Source organism: Styela clava, chromosome 7 (assembly GCF_964204865.1).
Source record: "Styela clava chromosome 7, kaStyClav1.hap1.2, whole genome shotgun sequence".
In the NCBI taxonomy this organism is placed as follows: domain Eukaryota; kingdom Metazoa; phylum Chordata; class Ascidiacea; order Stolidobranchia; family Styelidae; genus Styela; species Styela clava.
The window spans coordinates 19,371,875-19,397,781 of record NC_135256.1 but is presented as its reverse complement, the minus strand read 5'-3'; the positions used below and the strand labels follow the sequence as shown (position 1 = coordinate 19,397,781).

At 38.1% G+C, this 25,907-nt stretch overlaps 5 protein-coding genes across 5 annotated transcripts in view; 2 read left to right on the top strand and 3 right to left on the bottom strand.

The window, feature by feature from the left end:
* The first annotated feature begins 3,966 nt into the window (after nucleotides 1-3,966).
* Nucleotides 3,967-5,607, top strand: LOC144425234 (uncharacterized). The gene has a single exon (XM_078114762.1). The coding sequence runs from the start codon at nucleotides 3,997-3,999 to the stop codon at nucleotides 4,549-4,551; it is 555 nt and encodes a 184-aa protein (XP_077970888.1). The 5' UTR covers nucleotides 3,967-3,996; the 3' UTR covers nucleotides 4,552-5,607.
* Nucleotides 5,608-7,961: 2,354 nt separating this feature from the next.
* On the bottom strand, nucleotides 7,962-14,572 carry LOC120343863 (uncharacterized). The gene has a single exon (XM_078114253.1). It carries the CDS (start codon nucleotides 14,020-14,022, stop codon nucleotides 9,256-9,258), a length of 4,767 nt encoding a protein of 1,588 aa, XP_077970379.1. The 5' UTR covers nucleotides 14,023-14,572; the 3' UTR covers nucleotides 7,962-9,255.
* LOC144425205 (uncharacterized) lies at nucleotides 8,481-9,242 on the bottom strand. Its single transcript, XM_078114688.1, has one exon. It carries the CDS (start codon nucleotides 9,240-9,242, stop codon nucleotides 8,481-8,483), a length of 762 nt encoding a protein of 253 aa, XP_077970814.1.
* Nucleotides 14,573-19,498: 4,926 nt separating the features above from the next.
* The window catches only part of LOC120327873 (translationally-controlled tumor protein homolog), a 19,891-nt gene continuing 13,482 nt past the window's right edge, over nucleotides 19,499-25,907 (top strand). Inside the window, exon 1 of the mRNA XM_039394229.2 lies at nucleotides 19,499-19,655. Coding sequence (XP_039250163.2) covers nucleotides 19,628-19,655 — 28 coding nt within the window. The 5' untranslated portion in view covers nucleotides 19,499-19,627. The remainder of the gene's footprint in view (nucleotides 19,656-25,907) is intronic.
* LOC120327874 (uncharacterized) lies at nucleotides 20,460-21,570 on the bottom strand. Its single transcript, XM_039394230.2, has 2 exons — nucleotides 21,002-21,570; nucleotides 20,460-20,922 (listed from the first exon to the last, which is right to left on the bottom strand). Exons 1-2 carry the CDS (start codon nucleotides 21,096-21,098, stop codon nucleotides 20,657-20,659), a joined length of 363 nt encoding a protein of 120 aa, XP_039250164.1. The 5' UTR covers nucleotides 21,099-21,570; the 3' UTR covers nucleotides 20,460-20,656.

Genomic DNA, 25,907 nt, shown 5'->3' with positions numbered 1-25,907 from the left:
CGTGTGTCCCATCCCTAATTAATAAAAAACTCGCTAATTATAAGACCTAATCCATCCAAAATCAATAGGCTTTTGATCCGAGCCATAATGAATGCACATGCAAAATTTGGAGCAGATTCAACCTCGCTTTCGTGAGATATCGCGAGCATCTAACACACAGACAAACAGACAGACAAATACCTATTAACATATTTACCGATCTTAAGATCGATAAACAATTGTCTACCTACGTAGTAGGATAATACCAATTAACAATGCAAACTAGAATGTCGGTTAGAAACCGAAGACTTATCGATCGAAGGTTAGGGGATCCCCCAAAACAGTGGTCTTACACCATGGTGACACCGTGTGTCCCATCACTAATTAATTAATTACTCGCTAATTATAAGACATAATCCATCCAAAATCAATAGGCTTCTGATCCGAGCTATGATGAATGCACATGCAAAATTGGGAGCAGATTCAACCTCGCTTTCGTGAGATATCACGTGCATCTAACACACAGACGAACAGACATACAGACAGACAAAGATCTATCAACATATTTACCGATCTTAAGATCGATAAACAATTGTCTACCTACGTAGTAGGATAATACCAATTAACAATGCAAACTAGAATGTCGGTTAGAAACCGAAAACTTATCGATCGAAGGTTAGGGGATCCCCCAAAACAGTGGTCTTACTCCATAGTGACACCGTGTGTCCCATCCCTTATTAATAAAAAACTCGCTAATTATAAGACCTAATCCATCCAAAATCAATAGGCTTTTGATCCGAGCCATAATGAATGCACATGCAAAATTTGGAGCAGATTCAACCTCGCTTTCGTGAGATATCGCGAGCATCTAACACACAGACAAACAGACAGACAAATACCTATTAACATATTTACCGATCTTAAGATCGATAAACAATTGTCTACCTACGTAGTAGGATAATACCAATTAACAATGCAAACTAGAATGTTGGTTAGAAACCGAAGACTTATCGATCGAAGGTTAGGGATCCCCCAAAACAGTGGTCTTACACCATAGTGACACCGTGTGTCCCATCACTAATTAATTAAAAACTCGCTAATTATAAGACCTAATCCATCCAAAATCAATAGGCTTCTGATCCGAGCTATGATGAATGCACATGCAAAATTTGGAGCAGATTCAACCTCGCTTTCGTGAGATATTGCGTGTATCTAACACACAGACAGACAAATACCTATCAACATATTTACCGATCTTAAGATCGATAAACAATTGTCTACCTACGTAGTAGGATAATACCAATTAACAATGCAAACTAGAACATCGGTTTGAAACCGAAGACTTATCGATCGAAGGTTAGGGGATCCCCCAAAACAGTGGTCTTACTCCATAGTGACACCGTGTGTGCCATCACTAATTAATCAATAACTCGCTAATTATAAGACATAATCCATCCAAAATCAATAGGCTTCTGATCCGAGCTATGATGAATGCACATGCAAAATTTGGAGCAGATTCAACCTCGCTTTCGTAAGATATAGCGTGCATCTAACACACAGACATACAGACAGACAAATACCTATCAACATACTTACCGATCTTAAGATCGATAAGTAACAACTACGTAATGAATGTTTCACCGACTTTCGATCCCGGCAAAATTCTTCCGCTTTATACTCTACCATTGCAGAATGATTGGTACTTATTTCAATAATGGTTTTGCGAGTCCACGCCTATAAACCGGTTTATATGTTTCAAACTATCATTTTAATTCAATACATTCAACAACCTTTTATTTAAATGTGCCGGTAGAAAAGTTTGGCCTCACATCTATTTTTTGATTAATTTTGGATTACTGCATTTAAAATAAAACTCCGACACAGCAAAATGATTATTGAGTTATTTGATTAGAACTTATATTTACCAAAACACAACTAAAAACTAACAAACAACACGCGAAAATCGCTAAAACGAGGTAATGTTCACAACCACGAAAGACTGTCTGAATGGCAAAAGTATCTGATGAGCGCTTTTATTGTTACTTCAAATTTTGCACTTATGCTGATTGGCCAATGTTACGGCAGTAAATAAGGAAGTGTATACTCGGGGAAACATCCATAATTATAAGCACAGATTTATAAAGTTGCTATACATAAATACGCTACACAGACGCGATGCTCGCGACGCGATTTATGGAAAATTTAAATTGTTTTGCGATCCAGAGCGGAGGGCTTCGCGACCCAAATTCGGGTCGCGACCCCGTAGTTGCGGACCCCTGCTATAGAAGACCCTTATTCTCAGTCGTTCTGTCTGTGTATCTGTCTGTCTGTTTAAATGTAGCTTCTAAACGACTGTATCAATTTGGATGAAATTTCTCATGTGGGTTAACCTGTCATCCTAGTATTATGCGTTTCCTCGAAAGACTGGATTGATGTTTCGTTTCCATGGCAGCAACCACAAAACATCTGATCGTGAAAAAATTCCTAATTTTTTGACACGCAATTTTCTCGTAAATTAGGTCGAAAATTAAAATTCTGAGATTCCTATCCTTCGCGAGAGAAAATGCTTTCTTTAACAAGCCGTCATTTATCTTGCTACTCTATAAACTGGTGAAGCCTTAGGAATTGTAGTAAACTTTTTTCAATAATTAGCCACATTTTATTCCTCACGCAACGATGAAAAGCCTACGCACAGCGTTCAAATGAACAGGAAATATCGGTAACAGGCAATTTCGGTGACCGTTATTGAATGCGTAAAAGGTCTCGGAAATAAAAGAGATTTGTATCCGAACGAAGTTATGGGTCAGCACTAGTGTGCTACAGGGACTAAAACGATTTGGATCATCGCGATAGCACAATACAGACGCGGGGCTGAGTACCCACGGAGAACCCGGGCGACTACCGGCTTGTTTCTTATTGTCCGAATTGTATAAACTAAAAATGTATCTAAAACACATTCAGGCAAAACTTAATGATCTGTTAGGATTAGGGTAACGACTAGCGTAGGGATGGTGAACCTTTTTCAATTAATGGGTCAAAAATTATATTTTTATCGCGGAACAGAAGAGAGTGGGTCACAGATATTTAATCAATGTTAGTAACTATAAGAAACTTCTGAAACAAATCTATAAGCTTCTGTTGGTGTTGGTGTAGTTTGAGCTTTACTTATGCAGCACTTCTATCAGAGACTTATTATGGCACTTGATTTTATGAAATTAGAGTACGAAAACACGCATAGGAATTACCAAAAACGTTTAGGATGATGCGGGAAATTATTTGACGGTTCCAAAGAATTTAGTGGGAATGCCACTCTGATAAAGTTATATTTTTGGATCTGCTTTCAACCACATTAAAGTACTTTCACACTGCCCCATTGTTATTTCAGATTTCTAGTTTTTATTTCAAATCTGACAAATTTTGTTTTCTCAACGGCATTGTAGGCGAGAGAAACTAATAAAATGCAAAGTAGCATCTAGTTTAGGGTTGCCATACCGTCCGGAAAATTCCGGACATGTCCGGAATTTAGGGTTAAATTTTGCGTCCGGAAAGAATTTAAAAAAATGCTCTAATGTCCGGAATTTTACTGCATCTGCAATCGTACCGTGCACACTGCTAATACTACGAGGTTGTGTGGAATTATGATGTAACAGAGCGTTCCTTATCAATGATGTTCACCACTTGGAACTTTCTGATTATTATTCGCTGACTGTTTTACTCGTTTCGTTGTGCAGCTGCAAGTGTATTTGATAGCAGCTAGTTCCTTGTTAAATTAGCTAAATACAGAAGTTTTATACCAAGAAGTTTTACTTGTGGATTTTCTATTTGAATGGGAAGCAAGTCAGGAATTCGGGATCGAAAGTGCTAGTCCCTGGAGCTTTTTGGTTCAGTTAGTCTGGTGGTAAATTACTTTGTTTGAATTGAAGTACGCATTTTTATTTGGGTTGTATTTATTGTTAATAAAAAAAGATATTATTTTGAATGGCTAATTTTAAACGAAAGTACACATTCACTAACGAGATGCGAGAAAAACATCCATGTTTTAGAAAAAGCAGGAATGATTATGGGGCAGAATGCTTGGTTTGCGAATCAGGAACCTATATATATATATCTGTCGTGCACAATGGTAATGGTGATTTAAACACACATCTGCAATCAGAAAAACATCGCAAAGCAGTAAGAGTGGCTGTTGCATCAACGAAAATGACAAAATATTTTGTTACAGCAGGAAGTAAATGCGAAGATGAAATCACTGCCGCAGAAGGCACGCTTGCATTTCACGCTGTTGATCATCATCATAGCTTTTTGTCCATGGACTGTACATCTGTTTTACTTGAAAATATTTTCCCTGATTCTAATGTAGCGAAGAAGTTTAGTAGTGACCGCACAAAGACAGAAAAAATTGTTACTAGCGTACTTGCGCAATATTCTATTGATGCTGTTCTGAAAAGTTTTGAAGAAAACGATATCGCGTACTTTGGCGTTGCAACAGATGGCAGCAATCACAATGAACTGAAATTACTACAATTATTCAATGTTTTGACTGGAGGAAAGGTGGCTTGCAATCAAAATTGATGAGTTTACAAACAAGGCAAACGAGACTGCCGACACAATTTCCACTTATGTAAGTGACACCTTAGAAAAAATGATGCTTTTGAAAAAATGTGTGGCATTTACAGGAGACAACTGTAAATGCCTTATTGAAGAGAATTAGATCTCCAGAAAAATATGCATGGTCAAAATAGTAAATTTGCAGTGACTTGACTTACAAGCGTGTATGTAATTTGTTTTAAGCTGTAATCACTGGGCTTACTTTTTGGCACAACCTAATTCTCAATATTATTTTCCACTCTGAACTTGAGATTCATTTAGAGCAGTGGTCGGCAAACTTTATGTACTTGCGGGCCAAATATACACATTTCCGGTAGCGCGCGGGCCGCAATAATTCCACTTTCGAACAATCATTACATTAAACTTCCAATTATGGCGCATTCGCACCTTCTATTGCTGTGTTAAAAGCCCACCACAATGATATGTGTATGTGGCGTTTTTTCAATATATTATCTAACAATACATTGTTTTTATTTACCTATTATCAATGTGAAGGATGATGTTTTTATGGCAACTTGCCCGCGGTACGTCGTCCAAATGACTAGTATAAAATTTATTGTAAGTGTAATGCATTTTAGATTAAGCTGCTGACAGCAATATGAGCTTCTGAACGTGCAGATTACACGTTTTGCACTGTCGCACAAATGAGCTGTGGCTTAGTCTCGGGTATCGGGGTCGAATTTTCGAGGAGACGTTTCGTAACGAGTAGAACATTAAATACCTTAAATATTTGCGATGCTGACCGGACATATGAAGCTGGTTTTGGAATGCGCGAGAAAGAAAAATATATTTGCGTCCAAGCACTTTGGAATCGTCGCGAACTTCCCTCCGTTTCCAAGACAATTTTAATATAAAAATTAACTCGAACGGCATAGAACTGACGCTACTCATTACAAAACAAGCGTCGTACAGCACCACTTGTTATCACATAAATCTGTGTGTGGATAATAATAAATTAAGGATCAATTTTTGTTATATGTATTAAATGTCCGGTCTATCGAGGGCCGCAATGAATTAGCTCGCCGGCCGCATTCGGCCCGCGGGCCGCAGTTTGCCGACCCCTGATTTAGAGCTATATTTAGAGAGTGCCCGCCTGGCGCGTTGGAATGAGTATCGTACAGCGTTTGCAGCCTTAGAATTTCGGTAGCGCATTTAATGGTCTCGTGAAAATATGGAGCTCCGGAAGTATGTGCACCAAGATGGCGCACAACCTGAACATAGTATAGGTTGTGCGCCATCTTGGTGCACATACCTCGGGAGCGCCGAAAATACTCATGCACTGTCCGGAATTTTGCTTCTTCAAATATGGTAACCCTAATCTAGTTCTCGTATAACCTCTAAAACAGTCTGCAGATGCACTTCCGAAAGAGACAAGAGGGTGCGAGAAATGAACATGTCAATTGCTTTGTTATGTCATAAACGAAGCCAGAGCCAATAGTTGAATAACGGTACACAGCGGTGCAGACATGCGTTAGGATTCGGGATTTTGAAAATTGCCGCAGAGTGATATGAGCGATCGCAGCCCGAACTGCCCAGCTTACGGTACATTATAATAGTTTAGTTATTATTAGATTAATTCAAGGCCGGTTTTATCACTGATATGTTAGCTTTTTATTTTATTCGTGCCTTGGCGGGTCACGCATAAAACGCGGGTCAGTGGTTCGCTGGACCTGGAACCTGGATTCGCTGATCCCTGGACTCACCAGCGAGTTTAATAATGGTGGGAAACCTAAAAGGCCGTGAGACGAGGCCCTGAAAAACGCCTAGAAAGTGAGTATCGTAGCGCACATCTAGAACTATATAAATTCTTTAGTTTTGATTAAAAATGAACATACTGAACGTATTACAGCTTGTTCCCATTAACGAAAGTTGCACATTCTCTGTAAAACATGCTTCAAAAATTTGATATCAGGGGATTCTCCGAAAATCAATGATCATAGGTTTACACCACCACAGCACAAAATTGCGTTCATTTCAAAGAAGCCATCAAAATCAATTTTTATTCGCTGTCACAAATTAACACTGTGAGCACAAAAACACAAGTAAATCGGTTAAAATCCTGACGCAAAATTGGGGATTAGCCGTAAAATCAATAAACATAGATTTAAAACAACACAGCATAAAAACTGTGCAATTCCAGAGCCATGTTGCACACTAACACAAATGTAAATTAGTCTTTTTTCAGTTTATGTGGTTGGTTATTTGAAACAAAGGCAATATTATTTATAAAAACAGGACTTTCGACACTAACAGATGTCTAAAAAAGTCTTTTTTTAATTTATGTGGTTGTGTATTTGAAACAAAGGCAATATTATTTCTTGAAACAGGACTACGACACTAACAGATGTCTGTAAAAAACTAATAAATAATATTTAATAAATCAACTTCAACATCTAAATCACTTTCTCCTGAATTGCTTCCAAAATTCACATTCTGGAAAATCGACTTTTTCTCCATAAGTGTACTGTAGTTTTTGCAGTCGATACAAAAACAAAAATCTGTGCAACTTAGGTTGCTTTTGGCATTCGTGCATGAATTATTTTGATGCCTATTTTTCTTACATTTGAAGTTTGCCAACTCAAAAACTGATTTGGGGAAATGAATCCATCAATTTAACCCGCAAAACAGCATCATCAAGAACCACCATCATCAAGAACATCAATTTACATTCTTTATATCCTCTCCCTACAGTACACGAACAATTTCCTCAGCTTTATTTATTTTTGCCTCGTTAACCTCAAAAGATCTTCATAGTTGAAGAAAAAATTGAATTGAAAACTCAATGAAGCTCTCCAACATCAGTTTGATGGGCAATTTCCATTGCAGAAAAAGTGCCAAAGTATTTCATTATGAATAGCCCATCTAAGCTGTTTGCAACTGTTATGATTTTCATATACCTTTACGCGGGTCTCATGTACTTTCTTACCTGAATAACTTCTAGTGGGCGTGGCGTAACAATTTTTGGATATATGATTCCTGGCCCCCACCTGATGACGTCATCCAAAAATTACGTCCCTGCGACGTCACATTAACGAAATACAGCTTGCCAAAGTATAGCGACGGTCACGCGTAATGGCGCCTACGAGTATGTCAACAAACTCAATACGTCAGCGACCTCTCTCTTATCGGGGTCGTTGTGCAGAACTCAAAATAAACAAGGATCACAAGTGTTCAGGACAGTGATCATTTAGAACTATCCCACGCCAGACCCCTTGAGATGCCAGCGTTTTCTATTGATAATTTAAGATTTGATGTTGCCTAATTCTCTGGTTTGCCAGTTTGCTGGTTGAAATGCGTCTACCTTGAACTGAAAAACTGACAGCGATGACCCAATCCAGTGAAACACACAGAACACCAAGTTGTAGAAACGAAAACCAATGCAGCAATGTAATTTTCTTTGTAAAGATCGAAGATGGCAAACAACAATGCAAAATTGAGATATCAGTTACCGGTATTATAGCAAACGATTAACAACGTTCAGCGTACATAGCACAACAAAATCTGCAACAATATAAAATCATACATCTATATAAAGTTTGTCTGATGAAACCCATATAGGCCAGAAACCCACAAAATTTAGCATTACTAACCCTAAACTGAGATAAGCACACTTCACATCGAAAATCCTAGAAAGCAGCTGAGCAAAGCCCCGGATGTAGGACCATAATTCCAAGACCAAAATCAGTATGCCAAAATCAGTAGACCGTAAAAAAATGCGATATTAGGCTAGCGTGAACATAACCGGCCCCGGGAAATTATTCAAATTTCAGGGAAACTAAGAATCATTTACCAAACACAAGCAGCTAGCCCAAAACACTTGGCCCAAAAACGGTGTAATTATACAATTAAACTGAATAATAGTAAAATGAAGAAAATATAAATATCAAACAACATCATTCACTACCCTCAAGTAAGCACAGCCGTCTTACATCCCGCATAGCACTAGATGTAGCAGTTCTAATTTCGACCCTACGCACCATGCCATCACCATCCGGAAAAACTTTCTCAACAATGGCCTTAGGCCAAGAACCACGCGGTAAATTCTCATTATGAACAAGAACCAGATCACCAACTTTCAGATTACGACCAGACAAGGTCCACTTCTTGCGAGACTGCAAGAGGGGCAAATACTCCTTGGTCCATCTTGACCAAAACATATCCAATAGACGTTGAACACTGCGCCAACAATCCCTATACTCGTCAGTTTTCAAAAATCGATCGGCAGGGAGGGAGGTGTCAAGACAACCATGCAAAATCGCACTGGGCGACAGGGCAGCAAAATCTCTACAATCATCGCTCAGTGGCGTGATTGGCCTATCATTCAAAATTCTCTCAACGCCTGAGAGAAATGAAATAAGGGAAAAATCTGTCAATGTTCGTCTTTCTACAAGAGCATACAAAATACGTTTAGTTAAATGAACCATCTTTTCCGTAACACCATTTTGCCAAGGGGCGGAAGGAGGACTATGTTCCCATTTAATTCCCTTCCGTGCCAATTCACCTTCAATACGGGTAGAATCCAAATTGTTCATGCCTTGAGCCAACACATTTTTTGCACCAATTAAATTTGAACCATTGTCACAATAAATAAGTGACGGAGTATTCCTACGATCAGAAAAACGAAACAAAGCATTCAAAAAGGATGGTGTATCCATCGACTCAACACACTCAATATGACAAGCTCGCGTGGCTAAACATGTAAAAATACAACCATAACGTTTCAACTTTCAACTCACGCCTACCGCATTTAACCTTGAGTGGACCAAACAAATCTACTGAACATTTATCAAAAGGAGTTCGACCAGGTTCAATCCTAAATTTAGGGAGAGGTGCCATCCATTGACTACTAAACTTTGCCGAACGTAACTTGCAAACCATACATTTGGCCAATATTCGCCGAACCTCAGACTGACCTCTGAGGATCCAAAACTTTCCTCTTAGAGCAGATAATGTATGCAAAGTACCACAATGACCCTCCCTGCAATGATACATATGTACAATCAACTCAGTGACATGATGACTTTGGGGCAGAATAATTGGGTACCTCTGACTGTAAGGCAAATTGGAATGCTTCAGTCGTCCACCAACTCGCCACACATGACAATTTTCATCAAAAAATGGATTCAACTTCAACAATAACTTCGAAGAATTACTCGTGGATGGTTTCAAATTGCTACTTGAAGGGGGAGAACTATCATTCACTCGGGAACCCAACTGCAACAAACTAGGCGAGATGGAATCCAACTGAACCAGACTCATCACATTATGCATAGCAAATTCCAACTCATCAACACTCAAGTTTCCCACAGGCGGTCTTGGACCACTGCGAAACTTCCATTTCATGTATACTTTAAAACGGAGCAACCACCCAACACTTTGGCACAACTTTTCGAAACAAGAGAAGCGTTTGAGCAAATCAAAAACAGAGGCAAATTCATTAGAACTTGTAGAGACAAAATTAACTTTAACCTCAGAGGCAAAATTATTGTCACATTTCACAGAACAAGGTTTGGGCCAATGAGAGCGATCTAATTTCAAAAATTCTGGGCCGGCAAACCAAACAGACATTTTTGGTAGATGTTTGGGCATAACTCCTCGAGATAGAACATCCGCAGGATTCAATTCAGAGCTCACATGAAACCAAGATTCAACTTTAGACAATGAATGAATTAGGGCAATACGATTAGAGACAAAAATTTTAAACATTTCAGAGCGATTATTAATCATTTGCAAAACAGACATACTATCGGTCCAAAAATAGTAGGAACACATCTCATAGTCCAATTCTCTTTTGATGGACTGGGACAACTCAGCAGCAACGACAGCTGACATCAATTCTAAGCGGACAACCGTGATAGGTCGCTTAGGTGTAATTCTTGATACACTTTTCACAAATGAAACATGAACAGAACCATTAGCATCTATGAAACGCAAATACGCAACCGCACCATAACCATCTTGAGAGGCATCACAAAAACAATGCAATTGTATATCAATTGGCGTAAAACCAGGTGGCTTGTAACATCTAGGGACTGAAACATCATTCAAGATTGGCAACTGTGAAACCCAATTCTCCCATCGAACCTTATGACTATGACAAATAGTATCATCCCATGAAAAATCCTCACTAGACAAATCTTGCAATATACGCTTAGCAGGCAAAACAAAAGGTGAGACTAGGCCAAGTGGATCAAAAATAGACGAAACAGCACTCAATATACCCCTACGAGTTGCTTGCTTTGGTTCAATATCCACACACACTTTCAGTTCATCCGGCCCCATACTCCATTTCACACCAAGGGCGTGGTGAACACCAGACCCATTCAAATCCAAACATTTCAGTGAGGGAGCAAGTTCCGAACTAGGAATTGATGAATTAACTTCACTTGAATTACTAGCAAATTTTGTCATATGAAACCCCTTTGTTTCAGTCAATTCACACAATTGATTAATCAAACTAATAGCTTTCTCAGACGACTCGCAACTTTTCAAAACATCATCAACATACATATTTCTCTCAAGTGTTTGAACAGTGTCAAAATCAGCACCACTCAAATTATCATCAGCAACCTTTCTCACAGCAAATGTAGCAACACAAGGACTAGACACACAACCAAAAAAATGAGACGACATTCTATACTCAAGGACAGGTTTTGTCATGTCACCATCCTCAAACCACAAAAAACGCATGGAATCACGGTCAATAGGGCTCACTTTAACTCGGTGGAACATATGCTTGATGTCACCAGTGAACGCAATGGGTTCTTGACGGAAACGCAACAAAACACCCAATAGGCCATTATTCAAGTCGGGACCCGAAAGAAGGTTCTGGTTCAGAGAAGTGCCTTGGAAGACACTGCTACCATCAAAAACTATTCTAAATTTTCCCGATGTGATCACAGCATGATGGCAAATATAAAAAGTTCTATCAGTATGTGAAAAAGCATCAGGGCATAATTCGGCATAACCATTTTCAATATACTCATTCATTTTAGACCTATACATACAGAAAAAATCATTATCAGTTTCAAAACGACGTTTCAGAGACCTTAATCTGGTCTCTGCCATTCTTTTATTGTTGGGAAGTTTGACGTTGTCACTCTTCCACGGGAGTCCTATTTGCAAACGACCATCAACAGTGGTGGTCGTTTTTTCCATAATTTCAAGAGCTCTCTTGTCATTGACAGACAAACCAGTTAAACATGGGTCACAATTAATATCAGCAAATTCATGGGCACAAACTTTACACATTGGAGCACTGAAACTATCACAATCATTGACAATAGGATTGGAAATATGAAAAACACAATTAGCATTAGAAAATGAATCGCACACTTCTTCGGTTTCTGAGTTTCCATGCAGAATATCCGGACCAAACAGTGTCCAACCAAAAATTGTATGACATGCTGTAGGAGCATTGTCATCGCCTTGCAAATATTCTGTTGGTGGATATCTGGAAAGAACATCAGCACCGATCAAAAGATCAATGTTATCAGCATTCAAGTTACAAAACTTCAAATTAGACAAATGTGGATATTTTGCAGTAATATCATTGCTTGGTAAAGAACCTCTTAAATCGGGAAGAGCGTCTAAAGCCAAAACATTATCTAATCTCACAACCGTTGATTCCCCAATTCCCTGTACTTTGAGGTTTACCCTGTGGCCAATATATTGCCTTGAGTCATTTATACCATTAATCAAACAAGATTCAGAAGAACCAGAAATATTCATTCTATCTAATAAAGACTTGGAACAAAATGAGCGAGTAGCTCCATGATCGAGAAAGGCATACACTTCAATTGATTTTTTCATGTCATTGAGAAATACCCTAACAGGTGCAACTTGAAGTCTAACATAGCAAACATTTTTATTGACTGAAAGAGATGAAAAAATGCTATTACCGGCCCCATGTACTGTCGCAGGGACTGACTGATTATTTCTGTTCACATGACCAATATGGAGCAACGTATGATGACGAGCACCACATCCTTCAGCCCTGCATCTACTTTGCGAAGGGCAACTACCAACCATATGGTTGGGCTTTAGACAGTTATAGCATAAACGTTGAACGCGAGCAAAATTTCGACGAGACTCAACAGGCTCCACTATGAATTTCTCACATTTATATATGGAGTGATAGTCTTTACAAAACAAGCATTCTGGAAGAGTAGAGCTGGGAACGGCATCAGATGCTTCAAGTTGATCGTCAACGGATGACGAAACTGCAGTGTAAATTGCATCCCTTGTTCGATTCTTAGCAATTTTATCAGATACCCGAGCAGCATTTTTCATGTAAGACGCTACACAACAGTCAGATGTAATCCGAGCTACTCTGCAAGCAAAGTCTACCAAAGTAGCAAACGTTGACCTTTTTGAAGAAGCTAAGAGCTCCGCAAAATACATTCGTTGAAGATCTTCTGGCAAACGTGCAAAAATTCTAGTTAGAAATTCACTTAAATCCATTGCATTTGGCTTTTTCCATGCCTTTAAAACTGCAAGGCATGTTTTCAATTCAGAAGCATATTCCCGCAATGCAGACAGATCATTCATCTTTAGTACACGGCCCTCAGTTAAACTCTTACGATAAGCTTCAATAACTTGATCGTGGCGACCAAATTCCTCTTTTAGGCCATTCAAAGCAGAATAATATGCAGTTTCGATATCTTCCTCATAGGTAAAACGCTTAATAACCCTTTTAGCGTCACCAATGCATGCAAGTTCTAATTGTTGAAATTTAGTGCGAAAATCGTATGCCTGGCCTTCTATCAAATTTTCGAAAGATTTCATGAATGAAAAATAGTTCAAAGGGTCACCATCAAATGATAATGGTTTAGCACGAGGAAGTGAAAAGCCTTGCTGCATCGCTTGAGTCAATTTGTATAGATGTTCAGAGAATTGCGTTTCAGCCTTACTCTTTGAATTGTCAACATTTTTGCATGGACTAACCGTTTGATTGGGTCTAGAAACATTTCCCAGAAAATGAACTTTTTCCTGAACTGACATTTCAGGTGATGTAGAATTGAATTCGTCAGGAAACCTATTCTTACATATTCTCCTTTTGACATTTGAGGAACCAACAGCCACAGGCCTCTGAGCATCTCCCAGAGCTGTATTGGCCAAGTCAACAGACTTCCAACCATCACTAGATTCCACATCAGCCATAAGAGCAGCTTCCTTACAATCTTGTTCAAGCCGAAATCTTTGCAATTCAGCAGCTTTTCTTCTCTCTGCTTCTAACAGCTCAGATTTTAGTTTCTCTTCCTGATCAAATTGCTCCAACTTGAGTTGAGCCATCTTTAGATTGTATTCTGCACGCACAGACTCATTAGAAATAACAGAATGAGCTGAACCAGTTGAGCCTGCATCGTCATGCTTAGCAACTGGTGTTCCAGAGGAGATCACATGTTGCATTTGCGGTGCAGAATCTTCAGCCATTGTTATATACGATATAGTTTTAAATTCTTTAGTTAAACTTGTACCTCGTTGTTAATTTAATGTTCAGGACAGTGATCATTTAGAACTATCCCACGCCAGACCCCTTGAGATGCCAGCGTTTTCTATTGATAATTTAAGATTTGATGTTGCCTAATTCTCTGGTTTGCCAGTTTGCTGGTTGAAATGCGTCTACCTTGAACTGAAAAACTGACAGCGATGACCCAATCCAGTGAAACACACAGAACACCAAGTTGTAGAAACGAAAACCAATGCAGCAATGTAATTTTCTTTGTAAAGATTGAAGATGGCAAACAACAATGCAAAATTGAGATATCAGTTACCGGTATTATAGCAAACGATTAACAACGTTCAGCGTACATAGCACAACAAAATCTGCAACAATATAAAATCATACATCTATATAAAGTTTGTCTGATGAAACCCATATAGGCCAGAAACCCACAAAATTTAGCATTACTAACCCTAAACTGAGATAAGCACACTTCACATCGAAAATCCTAGAAAGCAGCTGAGCAAAGCCCCGGATGTAGGACCATCCAAGACCAAAATCAGTATGCCAAAATCAGTAGACCGTAAAAAAATGCGATATTAGGCTAGCGTGAACAACAAGCACTAAATCAGGGGTCGGGTACCTTTTTGGTCAAGAGAGCCATAAAATATACATATTTTCAATTTCATTTCCGTGCGAGCCATATAACATTTCTTCACTTAATCAGGCCTGAAATGTTTACTCAAAAGTCAACACATACAATGTCAATATACATTTAATGTGATTTCTGATGCTGCATGTAATCGCTGCGGGCCTTGAACGGTTGCTCACACGCAGCCCAAGTTGAAATCTACGATACTCATCACCCTTTTTCGTATAGGCATCTCCGTAGTGTTTTTAAAACTCTATCGCTTTGTGATGTCACAATATATGTTCCAGAATCCCCTTGTTTGTCACAATGCCTGTCTGGTGATTATCTTACATAACATGGCCATGTGCTGGGCGCGCGTTCTCAAACGTTTTGGGAATTTCCTGCCAAAATTGGCTATAAAAGAGTTTGAAATCTCTCTCAAAAAATTTCCGAGTTTTGCGTAGCAAGAATTTAAAGAATCAAACCGGACAGCCAGTGTTCCCATGGATTAAATAGTGCAACGAATTTTGGACGAAATATCAGATTTCATACGAAATTTAGGAATAAATAAAAGTAATAGCCTTTTTAGCAAAAAATATAATCTTTACTCACTGAAAATTTCAAAGAAAATGGTTCAGTAATCGATGAGAAAAGCGATTTTTTCATAACGATACCAAGAAAAATACAAATAAGAACAAGAGAGCAATGCTCAAATATATTGACACGCAGAACAATTCCCCAAAAATCATATGCGGTGACTTACCAGTACCTGTATAAACAAAGCACCACATCACAACAATCAAACAGACAAATCACTGTGGTCGCAAATTGGTTGACAAAGATATTATCGACGTATTGGAAATGCGCACCTCCCTATTTCCCCTCGTTCAAATCTAAAAACGCGAAACTTTCAAAGATAGTTAAAAGAAACACAACTCTACCCACCTGCCAAGTTTCATATTTTTATCTCTTATATTTGTATGGATTTTCAAGCTTTTGACTGCTACGAGTTAGTTCAGTGTCACAGCGCTGTGTTACGGTACCAGAACTTCTCTATCATTAAAAACATTGGGCTTCTAATTGCATTTCTGACCGTCATATATTTTAAGAACACGGTTAATTCGAACAAAACTCGCCAAATTATAAACAAAGCACCACATCACAGCAATCAAACAGACAAAAACACGGTGGTTGCAAATTGATTGACAAACATAATATCGACGTAGGCTATTGGAAATGCGCACCCCCCTATTCTCCTCCTACCTGTAATGCCAGACGCTTCTTTTTCGCAAAACTAAATTATTTGATTTATTACGGTATTATAACAGCAGATACCACAGTCTACAAATATATTCACACCAAGCGAAGCATTTCGACCAAAGTCTACAAATATATTCACACCAAGCGAAGCATTTCGACCAAAGTCTACAAATATATTCACACCAAGCGAAGCAGTACAGTACCTGTTTACTGTACCTTTAGACCACAGTCTACAAATATATTCACAACAAGTGAAGTATGGTTTACCGTACCTCTAGAGCAGGGGTCGGCAACCTTTTGTCGCTCGTGGGCCATATTTAGGGGTTGCAAGTCTTCGGCGGGCCGCACATATTTTATGAAAGTTGAAAACTTAACGGATGATACTTTTTATAATAAAAATCAAGCAGTGATACATCTCTCAGAATAGAGTATAGATTTTGTTTCCTCATTACATCTCAAAAATTCCATCTGAATATTTTCGGCGCTATCGAACCATTTGCACTTAGCATCAACTTTTCTGCGTTTTGCCCAATTATAATTAAATTATAGGCTTATTAAACGAGTAATTGTGAATTTTATACTTGTTAGATTAAAATATAATTTAGTCTACACGCGTCTCACAATGAATTGTGTAACGTGAAGAATATAATCGTCAAAATAGCTGTTTTGTTACTATAATTCAGTGAAGCGTCGCGGGCCGTAGGTTGCCGACCCCTGCTCTAATTTCTAGACCACAGTCACGTGATCAAAAAGAGGTGTGCCTGCATATGCGTCCGCAGAACGTTCAGTGACGCCATAGCAAACAAAAACAAATCTCACAGAGCTAACAGAAATATTGGAAATAAATAAAAGTAATAGCCTTCTGGAGAAAAATTTCAATTTTAACCACTAAAAATTTCAAAGCAATTGGTCCAGTGATCAAAGAGAAAAGCGGTTTTTTAATATTTCCACTAGGTGTTCAAAAAGTATCAAAGAACAACATAACAACAAAACGATCGTTATGTCCACTAAACGTGTCCAACATATGAACACTTTACGCTGAAATTCACTGTGGTACGGTACGGTAACTTATCAGCAGGCTTGACCACGGAACCTGTTCACGTGATCAATATGTGTTTGCGGAATCGCCACGTGGTGGCAAATTCTGATGACGTCATAGATCAGAATAAAAACGAATCGCATAAAGTTCAATGGAATATTAGAAATTAATAAAAGTAATAGTCTTCTAGAGAAAAATTTCATCTTTAACTACTAAAAATATCAAAGCAATTGGTCCAGTAATCAAAGAGAAAAATGTCTTTTTAAAAACGTATCAAAGAACATAAGAATAACAAGAGAGCTACGCCCAAATATATGAACACGTCTGTTCGCAGTACAGTACGGTTTACCGTACAGTCGATCAGCGTAAGGAAGAAATCGTAGCAAAGTAACGTAAGGACTTCGTTACGAACCATCGACGTTCGATGTCACGTGATCAAAAAGAAGAGGAGTGTCGGCTATGCGTCCGCCGAACGTTCAGTGACGTCATAGCAAACAAAAACAAATCTCACAGAGCTAACAGAAATATTTGAAATAAATAAAAGTAATAGCCTTCTGGAGAAAATTTCATCTTTAACCAGTAAAAATTCCGAAGCAATCGGTCCAGTAATGAAAGAGAAAAGCGGTTTTTAGATTTTCCACCAGATGTCCAAAAAGTGTCAAAGATAGCAAGGCAACAAGAACAACATAATATTGAAACGATCGTTATGTCCACTGACGTGGCCAACAAGAACAACAAGAGAGCCATGCTCGAATATATGAATGCGTAGCGCCGCATAGTGGCAAATTTTAAAGGGGTCATGGCACACAAAAAAGCGATAAATGAAAATAATAGCCTTCTAGCGAAAAATATAATCTTCACTCACTGAAAATTCAAAGCAATTGTTCCAGTAATCAAAGCGATTTTTTTCAAAACGATATGAAGAAGAAGAAGACAACAAGAACAAGAGAGCTATGCTCAAATATATGGACAGTTTGAATAAAACGAAATATATTATCAACACTTCACCGAAAACCATAAGATACCCTACGCCTTCGGTACGATAAACTGCACGAATCTGAACAGTGAAACAGGTACATGGCTATGGTAACTGACTTACTAGTACTTGGGTACAAATAACGGTACGGGGACTGTCATAACTCTTCCATGTCCTGTGGTAATGATTTATGTTGTTTACATCAGAACTGTAACGAAAAGAGAGAGCGTAATTCACAGACGTACCGTACGGTACCTTACCAGTACCTGTTGCCTGTAGGCTACTGTAGGCCTGCTATTCGATCGTGGAACGGTTCTTCTCTGGCATATAAAAAATCAATTCAATTTGCTCTTATCAAAATTAACATATACGGTAGGTTAAATTTGACAGAAAACCTACATTTGACATTACTGCAATAGTAAGATCGCGAAAGGAACAAGAGAGCTATGCTCAAATATATGGACACGTAGCGCCACCCAATGGCAATAATTTTGATGACGTCATAGCGAAAAAAAAAGTAATAGCCTTCTGGAGAAAAATTTTATCTTCAACCACTGAAAATTTCAAAGCAATTGGTCCAGTATTCGAAGAGAAAAGCGACTTTTTAAAAACGTGTCAAAGAACAAGAACAACAACAAGGATAACAAGAACAACAACAACATAATATTGAAACGATCGTTATGTCCACTACGTGTCCAATAAGTCAATTTCACTGTGATACGGTAACTGAGCAGTACCGTACCTGCAAGCTCGATCACGCAACCGCCTGAAATAAGTTTAAAACAGTGTTCCCATGAGTAAATTTTAGGACAGCGAAATTTTGAATGAAATATCAGATCTGATAGGATTCGTAAGAAATTTAGGAATAAATAAATGTAATAGCCTTCTGAAAAAAAAAATCGAAAAAAAAAACTTTAACTACTGAAAATTTCGAAGCAATTGGTCCAGTATTCGAAGAAAAAAGCGATTTTATATTAATGATGGTGACGAAGAAAAATAAGAAAAGTAACAACAACATAATATTGAAATGATCGTTATGTCCACTAAAGTGTCCAACAAGAGAGTAATGCTCAAATATATGGGCACGCAGAACAAATCCCCAAAAATCATATGCGGTAACTTACCAGTACCTGTATCGGGTTACCGTGACGGTACAGGGACTGTCATAGATATTTTGGATCCTGTGACAATGATCCATTATTCTTGATTTTATTGAAACATCAATTGAAATATCTTGTGATATGAGACAATTATGTACCGTATTGCCGGATCAGGTACCAAACCAGAGTCAAACATTTCACATAAAAACGTTACTAAATAACATGCGTCAACTTAACACCAGCTGAATCGGGGTACAAATGTCGGTACAGTGACTGTCATCGACAATTCGACTACACGTGTTCAATTCAACTACCACACACGTGTCCAACAATGATGCAAAACGATTATTATGTTCACTAACGTGTCCAATAAACGAAGAAATCAACTGTCGATGAAACCACGCAAAACAACGAAAACAATTCAGTGTTTGCATTTTATGCGTACACTTTGTCTTTTATGCGCATGGGATATAACAGCATAATTTGTGTTTGACGTTTCACCGATCCTTTTCAACCGAGCTCTCCCTCGATTGCTTATATTTCTTTGTTCGTTGGATTTTGTTATTTTAATCGGAATTAATCATTCGGGATGTATGTTTTTAAGGATATACTTACTGGTAAGTTGAGGATTTTTTTTCTTCACTTTCTATTAAATATTTAATTATACCGTTATGACTAGACTTACCATAATTTCCCGAACGTAATCCGGGACAAACTCAAAACTATGAATGAAATTACTGGGCGAAAGGCCGAAGGCCTGAGCTTGGCAAATTTTTATTCCATATTTATATTTATAAGCTTTAATATTGCCTAATGAAGTATTTTATCACTTTATTTAAAGGAAACTAAACTACTTCCAGACTTCAGTTAGCGCTTACCGTAAAACCGGCTAACTTCGGATGATTTCACTATATTTTGAACAATATCTCCGCCGCATGTTGTTCAACTGAAGCCAAATTTGGAATATAATACATTGTGGCTATTCTCGTCTTGATAAAGTCGGTTCCATATCCATCAAAGCCTTTTTTCATTGAAATTATTGTCTTTATTCGTCTATTCTAAAATTATCTAACTTCGGATGGCCACTTTTCTCTTTGCGTCAACTCGTCGTGAGAGAGAAATGTCTGCGTAAGCAATGACGCGTGACAACGTCGCTGAATAGACCTTACGCCGCCACGACCTGTCTTGCGTGTTGAATACTGACGTTTGTACGTGACGTTACTACGTGACGTTACTCTTGCCGCTTCGCGAAGCTTAACTATTTATTCTTGTGTCCTTTATTATAACTCGTATATATTTCACTAACTACTCCTAATTTATTGCAAAATGCTAGTTCGTTCTTTTATGATCGTTTATTTTCAATGCAAGAAAAGGATTAACAAAAAAAAAAACGGAAGAATTGAAAGTACCTAACACTGGTGTAGGTTGAAATTGAAATGCAATATGGAACAAGTAAAGAATGAACAAAAATTAGACAATTAAAAATAAACGGATGAATCGAATGAAACACTGGCAAAAGTAAAAATTGAAATCAAAAAGCAATATGGAACAAGTAAGGTATGAACAAAAATTCGACAGTTAAAAATAAACAGATGAATTGAAGGAAACGCTGGCAAAATCAAGAATTGTAATCATTTCCACATGGGTTAGACGGGTCTTTGCAACAGTTCTTGTGGAACCAATGTGTTTCGCTGCAGCTTTCGCAACCGACCCATTCATCCTCAATTTCCGTACTTCCATTTGGATCATTCCATAATCCACAAGCAGAGCAGGTTTCGTCTTGATTATCACTTTTCATATTTTCTGATTGTCTCAGAGCTCCCCGTTGATCGGCTCGGCAGAGGTTCCTGCCCGGTGTGACTTTCGATCCTCGCTTTCGTTTCACTTAATAAAGTCAAATGACAATGAACGGATAAAAACGGCAAAAAGAAACTTTGCCACTTTTTTTCATTTTGCGCCTCACCTGTATGTGGTCCAACCTCCTGCTGTGTGCATGTATGTAGAGTTCTACGCTCACCTGTTAAAGATATTATTATCATCTGCCGATCATAAACAGACATATCTAATCATTATGATCGTATAGATACATGTTTCAGGCCTAACGTATTACCAATTGCTACGGTATCTATCGGTGTCGGAGGAAGTATGCAAAAACAAAAATCGACAAATTTCATATGCATTAAGCGTATGCATAGCCATATTTTTAAATAAACAACATATGACTGAGACGATAGTGATGTTTTTGTAGGATTTAGTGACTAGGATCATGGATAAGCATAATTTTTAAATTTCACAAAACTGGGCGCCGCGATGTCTGGCGTTCAAATGTCGCAGCGAGTAACGCACAAGCTACGCAAAGTGACGTCGGCTACGAAGAGAGAGAACGGGATTTGCGTCGTTGACGTCACGCTGTACGTAATCATCAAAACGTCGATATTTTGATGTAATTTTTAAATCAAAATAATCGATTTCACTCGAATCTCGTACGACACCTTGTGATCACTGTATTTTTTTGTATACATTGTGTACGCTCTCTAGCGCTTGGCGGTGATTTGACGAAGGTAGCGTCTGTAGAAGTCACGATTTGAGCCGCTCGAAAAAACGGTGTCATTTTTTTGGTAAAATATGATTTTTCGAATGATAAAAAATCAAATCGAGCGATTGGAGGCTACGGCAGATTCAGATATGTAAGGCCTTACTATAGAAACCGACAGAAGCGCAATACGACGAAATTTAGTTGAGATATGAATGATTGAAAATTTCATCCGAAGTTACAAGGCATCCGAAGTTAGCCGGTTTTACGGTATAGTCCATGTCAGTATGTGAAAAGAATCTATTCACCGTACTGTTAGCCTACTGTACTACTGTACTACATTACTCTACAGAATCTCAAGTTCTAGATTACTTGCAGCATAATATGACTTAAACAAAATCAAATGAAAGTTATTATGCCTTCTCCAACTCCAAGCATACCGGTACCCCAGTCTGGATTTCATGGCCTTTTTGAACGAGAAATCGGGCGTGCAATCAGAAATTCCCGCGTGCAAATAAGAATTCCTGGCGTGCAATTATAGCTCACGACGTGCAAAACAACTGCACTCGCGTGCAACTGACTTTGACATCAGATACCTTTTTTTTTTTTTTTTGCCAAATAAATTCCAATGCCAAACGGAATTTTCGTATATTAATTTTATTGTCGAATTAGTATAATTTGCACCCAATTAAAACAATTTCATAATTTCAAAACACATTGCCCACAAGTTCAATAATATATGTAACAATTAAAATATAAAACCATACCATTACCGGAGTTTTGTATCATATATAGTCCAATTTATATTCATTGAATATAGGTTAATCCATACCGGTACCATATTTGACATCAGATACCTCTCAATACATCCGCGTAAAATTACCGGTATCGGATAAAAAATACGTTGAATCAGAGAAAAAATGGACGTTTGACCTTTGACCCCAAACATTATTTCTACAGTTTGTCGCTAATTTTGATAGTGTTTGTGCGACTTTGGATACCGGTACTGTTCAGTACATCCGCGTAAAATTATTGGATAAAAAATACGTTGAACCAGAGCAAAATGGACATACTTTGTCATTAATTTTGGTAGTGTTTTTACGTAGAATTAATGGATAAAAAATACGTCAAATTAGAGCAAAATGGACGTTTGACCTTTGACCCCAAACATTATTTTCATACTTTGTCACTAATTTTGGGAGTGTTTGAGCAACTTTAGATACCGGTGTACTGTTCAGTACATTCGTGTAAAATTATTCTATGAAAAATACGCTGAATCAGAGCCGTACTTGGCCATTGGTGCAGAGGCGATCTTTTCGTCCATAACTATTCTCACGGGATTCCTATTTCCTATCATTCAACACGATATGGACCTTTCCCCGAGCATCGACTTCCTTGTTTACTTCGTGACATTGGCCAATCAGCAAGATGCAAAAAAGGACGTAACAATGAGAGGAATTTTTCGCGGGTCAAAGGTTGGGGAAAGGTCCATGGTCTTTTTGCTTCTCAGTATTTCGATCAGACCTAATCTTGCAGGCTGGTATTTGTCGACAATTGTGGAGTTATAATATTTTGGCATCTTTATATTACTGGATTATTGATTTTAAAACCATTTAAACCGATTTACATTGGTGAGCAGTTGCAAATTTTCGGCGTGCAAAATTGATTTCGCTCGCGTGCATTTTTGCGGAGCGCTAGCGCCCTCGGGCGTGCATCTGCCATGGAATCCAGTCTGGAGCATACCTAAAATGGCTTCTAATGCAGCAATTGCTGTAGTTTCATTGAAGTCAATAGAATAATGACGCAATAAACGTCACTCATTATTCCCTAACTAAAAGATTTCTCAAGCTATGTGCGATATTTGGGTCTCATGTACTTTCTTACCTAACATACTTCTAGTGGGCGTAGCATGACAATTTTTTAACGTATCAATCCTAACCCCCACCGGACTACACCATCCAAAAATTACGTCATTACGAGGTCACAGTGACGTAATAGAGCCCTTCAAACTATACGAACTGCCATCCAAGATGCGCAAACGAGCACATGAAATCGAACAGTTAGTTCTCTCGTTTTCTCGTCGCAACGATTCAAATAGGAGAGAGACCGATAACGTCAGTCAGTTCTTTATCGTCGGCGCCAATGCCATTCCGGTCGATCGTGCGTATATTTGGCAAGCTCTATGACGTGATTGTGATGTCGTAGTGATTTAATTTTTGGATGGCGTAATCATATGGGGGTTAGGATTGACATATCAAAAAATTGTCAAGCTACGCCCACTAGAAGTACGTTAGGTACGAAACTACATGAGACCCCGATATTTTACTCAACCTAATAAGCTAAAAAAATTAAGATATTAAAATAAGCCTCAAGTCAGCAAGTTAAAGCAAAGTTATGCCTTTTGGGACGGAATTATTTCATAATTTTGCATCAGGTTGGAGCTAATTTTGAAAATTTCACTAAAGTAAAATTCCAGGACATATTGCTAACCGGGACAGGACGCCGGGACAGACGTTCAAACCGGCACTGTCCCGGCCAAACCGGCACTGTCCCGGCCAAACCGGGACGTATGGTAGGTCTAGTTATGTCCCTTCACTTATGCCCGTGCAACTGTATGTATGTTTATTCGTCTCGTAAAAGCAATATAAAAGAATTAGTAATTATAAATACTTGAGACAGTATGTATGCACAAGACAATACTGGCCTAAAACTTGAATGTGCGGCATACACCCCTTTTGATATGTATAAATTATAATAAGGTAAATTAAATATGTATAATATGGTCCTTTTTAGTGACAGTTGTGCAAGGAGGGTGGGTGGGTGGGTGTGGTAGCAGAGGTTAGGGTGGAGTATACAAAACTGTTTGTACAAAGGAGTTTGTGTAACAAAACAACATCTATAAATAGAGACACAACACAACATGAAACACATTGCATGTAAATATAGTACAATACCGGTGCCATTTGAGTGATGATACCACATACTATAAAACGGGGGAAAGGTCAAGTTTAAAGGGTGTGGTATGCACACTTCAGGGGTAATAGTGTTATAAGTAGTCTATGGCTGTTCTGGCAAAAATGTGACCCTACAAGTTTTAGTGGAATGTGATGTATGTATCAAATTAATCATACATACATACGTTTTTTCAAATTCTGGATTCAGCCAAAAGCGATGAAGTTTCAAAAAAAAAATCAATAAGAAGCATTTCCACAAAACCTATTATGGTTGCATTTCAACCAGAAGATTAGAAAGGTATAAAGTACAGTGTGATAGGGAATAATAAGTTATAAAGAGAAGCCATTTTACCATGTCATGGATTTTCAAAGGAAAAATAAAATAATAGAATAATATGATATCCTGGGGTGGACGGGAGGAAAAGTTTGATTTGGTGATAGATAACAGTGGAAATAAATTGAACCTCGGTGCTACTCGGACAAAAACCATTGTCCCTACTATTTGCTGCATTAAAGTTCTATTGTATTTTACTATCTATAACCTAAATTGCTGTGCTTTTGTCTTTGTCTAATTAAGCATGGTAATAAAATTAAAATGGTGTTCTAGTTATTAAATCAGTCCATTGTTCCATATTGAATCCGGGTGAAGTATCCTGTGGAGGTATTGAAATTGTCATCTGATTTATGGTGACTGAAAATGTGGACAGTTTCCTGATAGCTCTTTCAATCCAATAATATACAGTTCTCCCTTTCAGTGTTGAATTCACCTTAAAAAAATAATCTCAATTTTTTAATCTCCAAGACAGTTACATGTTCAAAGCAGAGAAATTTGCTAATATGATGATAATATATATTGTTTAAGTTTGGAACAAAATTCTGAGTTTGATTTTGAGTTTTTGCTGTCATTAGGTAGGGAACTCCAAGCTTTTGGTCCACATATTGCAATTGATTCTTATGAAATACTTTTACCGAGAAATGGAATAAAAAAATTATCTTTAATCCTGCTGTTTGAATTCGGGTTTGGTTGGAACAGGCTGTCTGGTTTAATCCAGTACCAAAGATTGCGGTCTTACTACTTACTGAATACAGCGCAAAACAGAGGGAAACAGCGCAAAGCAAAAAAAAATTCTGCAATGAGTTGGGGCACCTTTTTTTTATTTGGGGTGCCACGTCAGCTAATAAAAAATACAAACCAAGGCATGTAACCTAGGCTGTGATGGCAGGTCTGCCCCTGCTGGTGACACATTTTGGGTACTGTAATTTAGAACATTTTCCATATGGATATTGTTCAAATTGATTTGGCTTTAGGGTTAGGGCTAGATAAAATAAAGTAGATAAAATTTTGCATGATGACCTAAAATCAGGGGGTCTCATGTAGTTCC

Excerpts from the sequence above, each read along its gene's own strand:
- LOC120327874 (XM_039394230.2), bottom strand. The coding sequence starts at position 21,098 with ATGTCTGTTTATGATCGGCAGATGATAATAATATCTTTAACAGGTGAG. Across the intron at positions 20,923-21,001 it reads GGAGGTTGGACCACATACAG|TGAAACGAAAGCGAGGATCG; the intron begins GTGAGGCGCAAA and ends GACTTTATTAAG.
- LOC144425234 (XM_078114762.1), top strand. The coding sequence starts at position 3,997 with ATGCGAGAAAAACATCCATGTTTTAGAAAAAGCAGGAATGATTATGGG.
- LOC144425205 (XM_078114688.1), bottom strand. The coding sequence starts at position 9,242 with ATGGATACACCATCCTTTTTGAATGCTTTGTTTCGTTTTTCTGATCGT.
- LOC120343863 (XM_078114253.1), bottom strand. The coding sequence starts at position 14,022 with ATGGCTGAAGATTCTGCACCGCAAATGCAACATGTGATCTCCTCTGGA.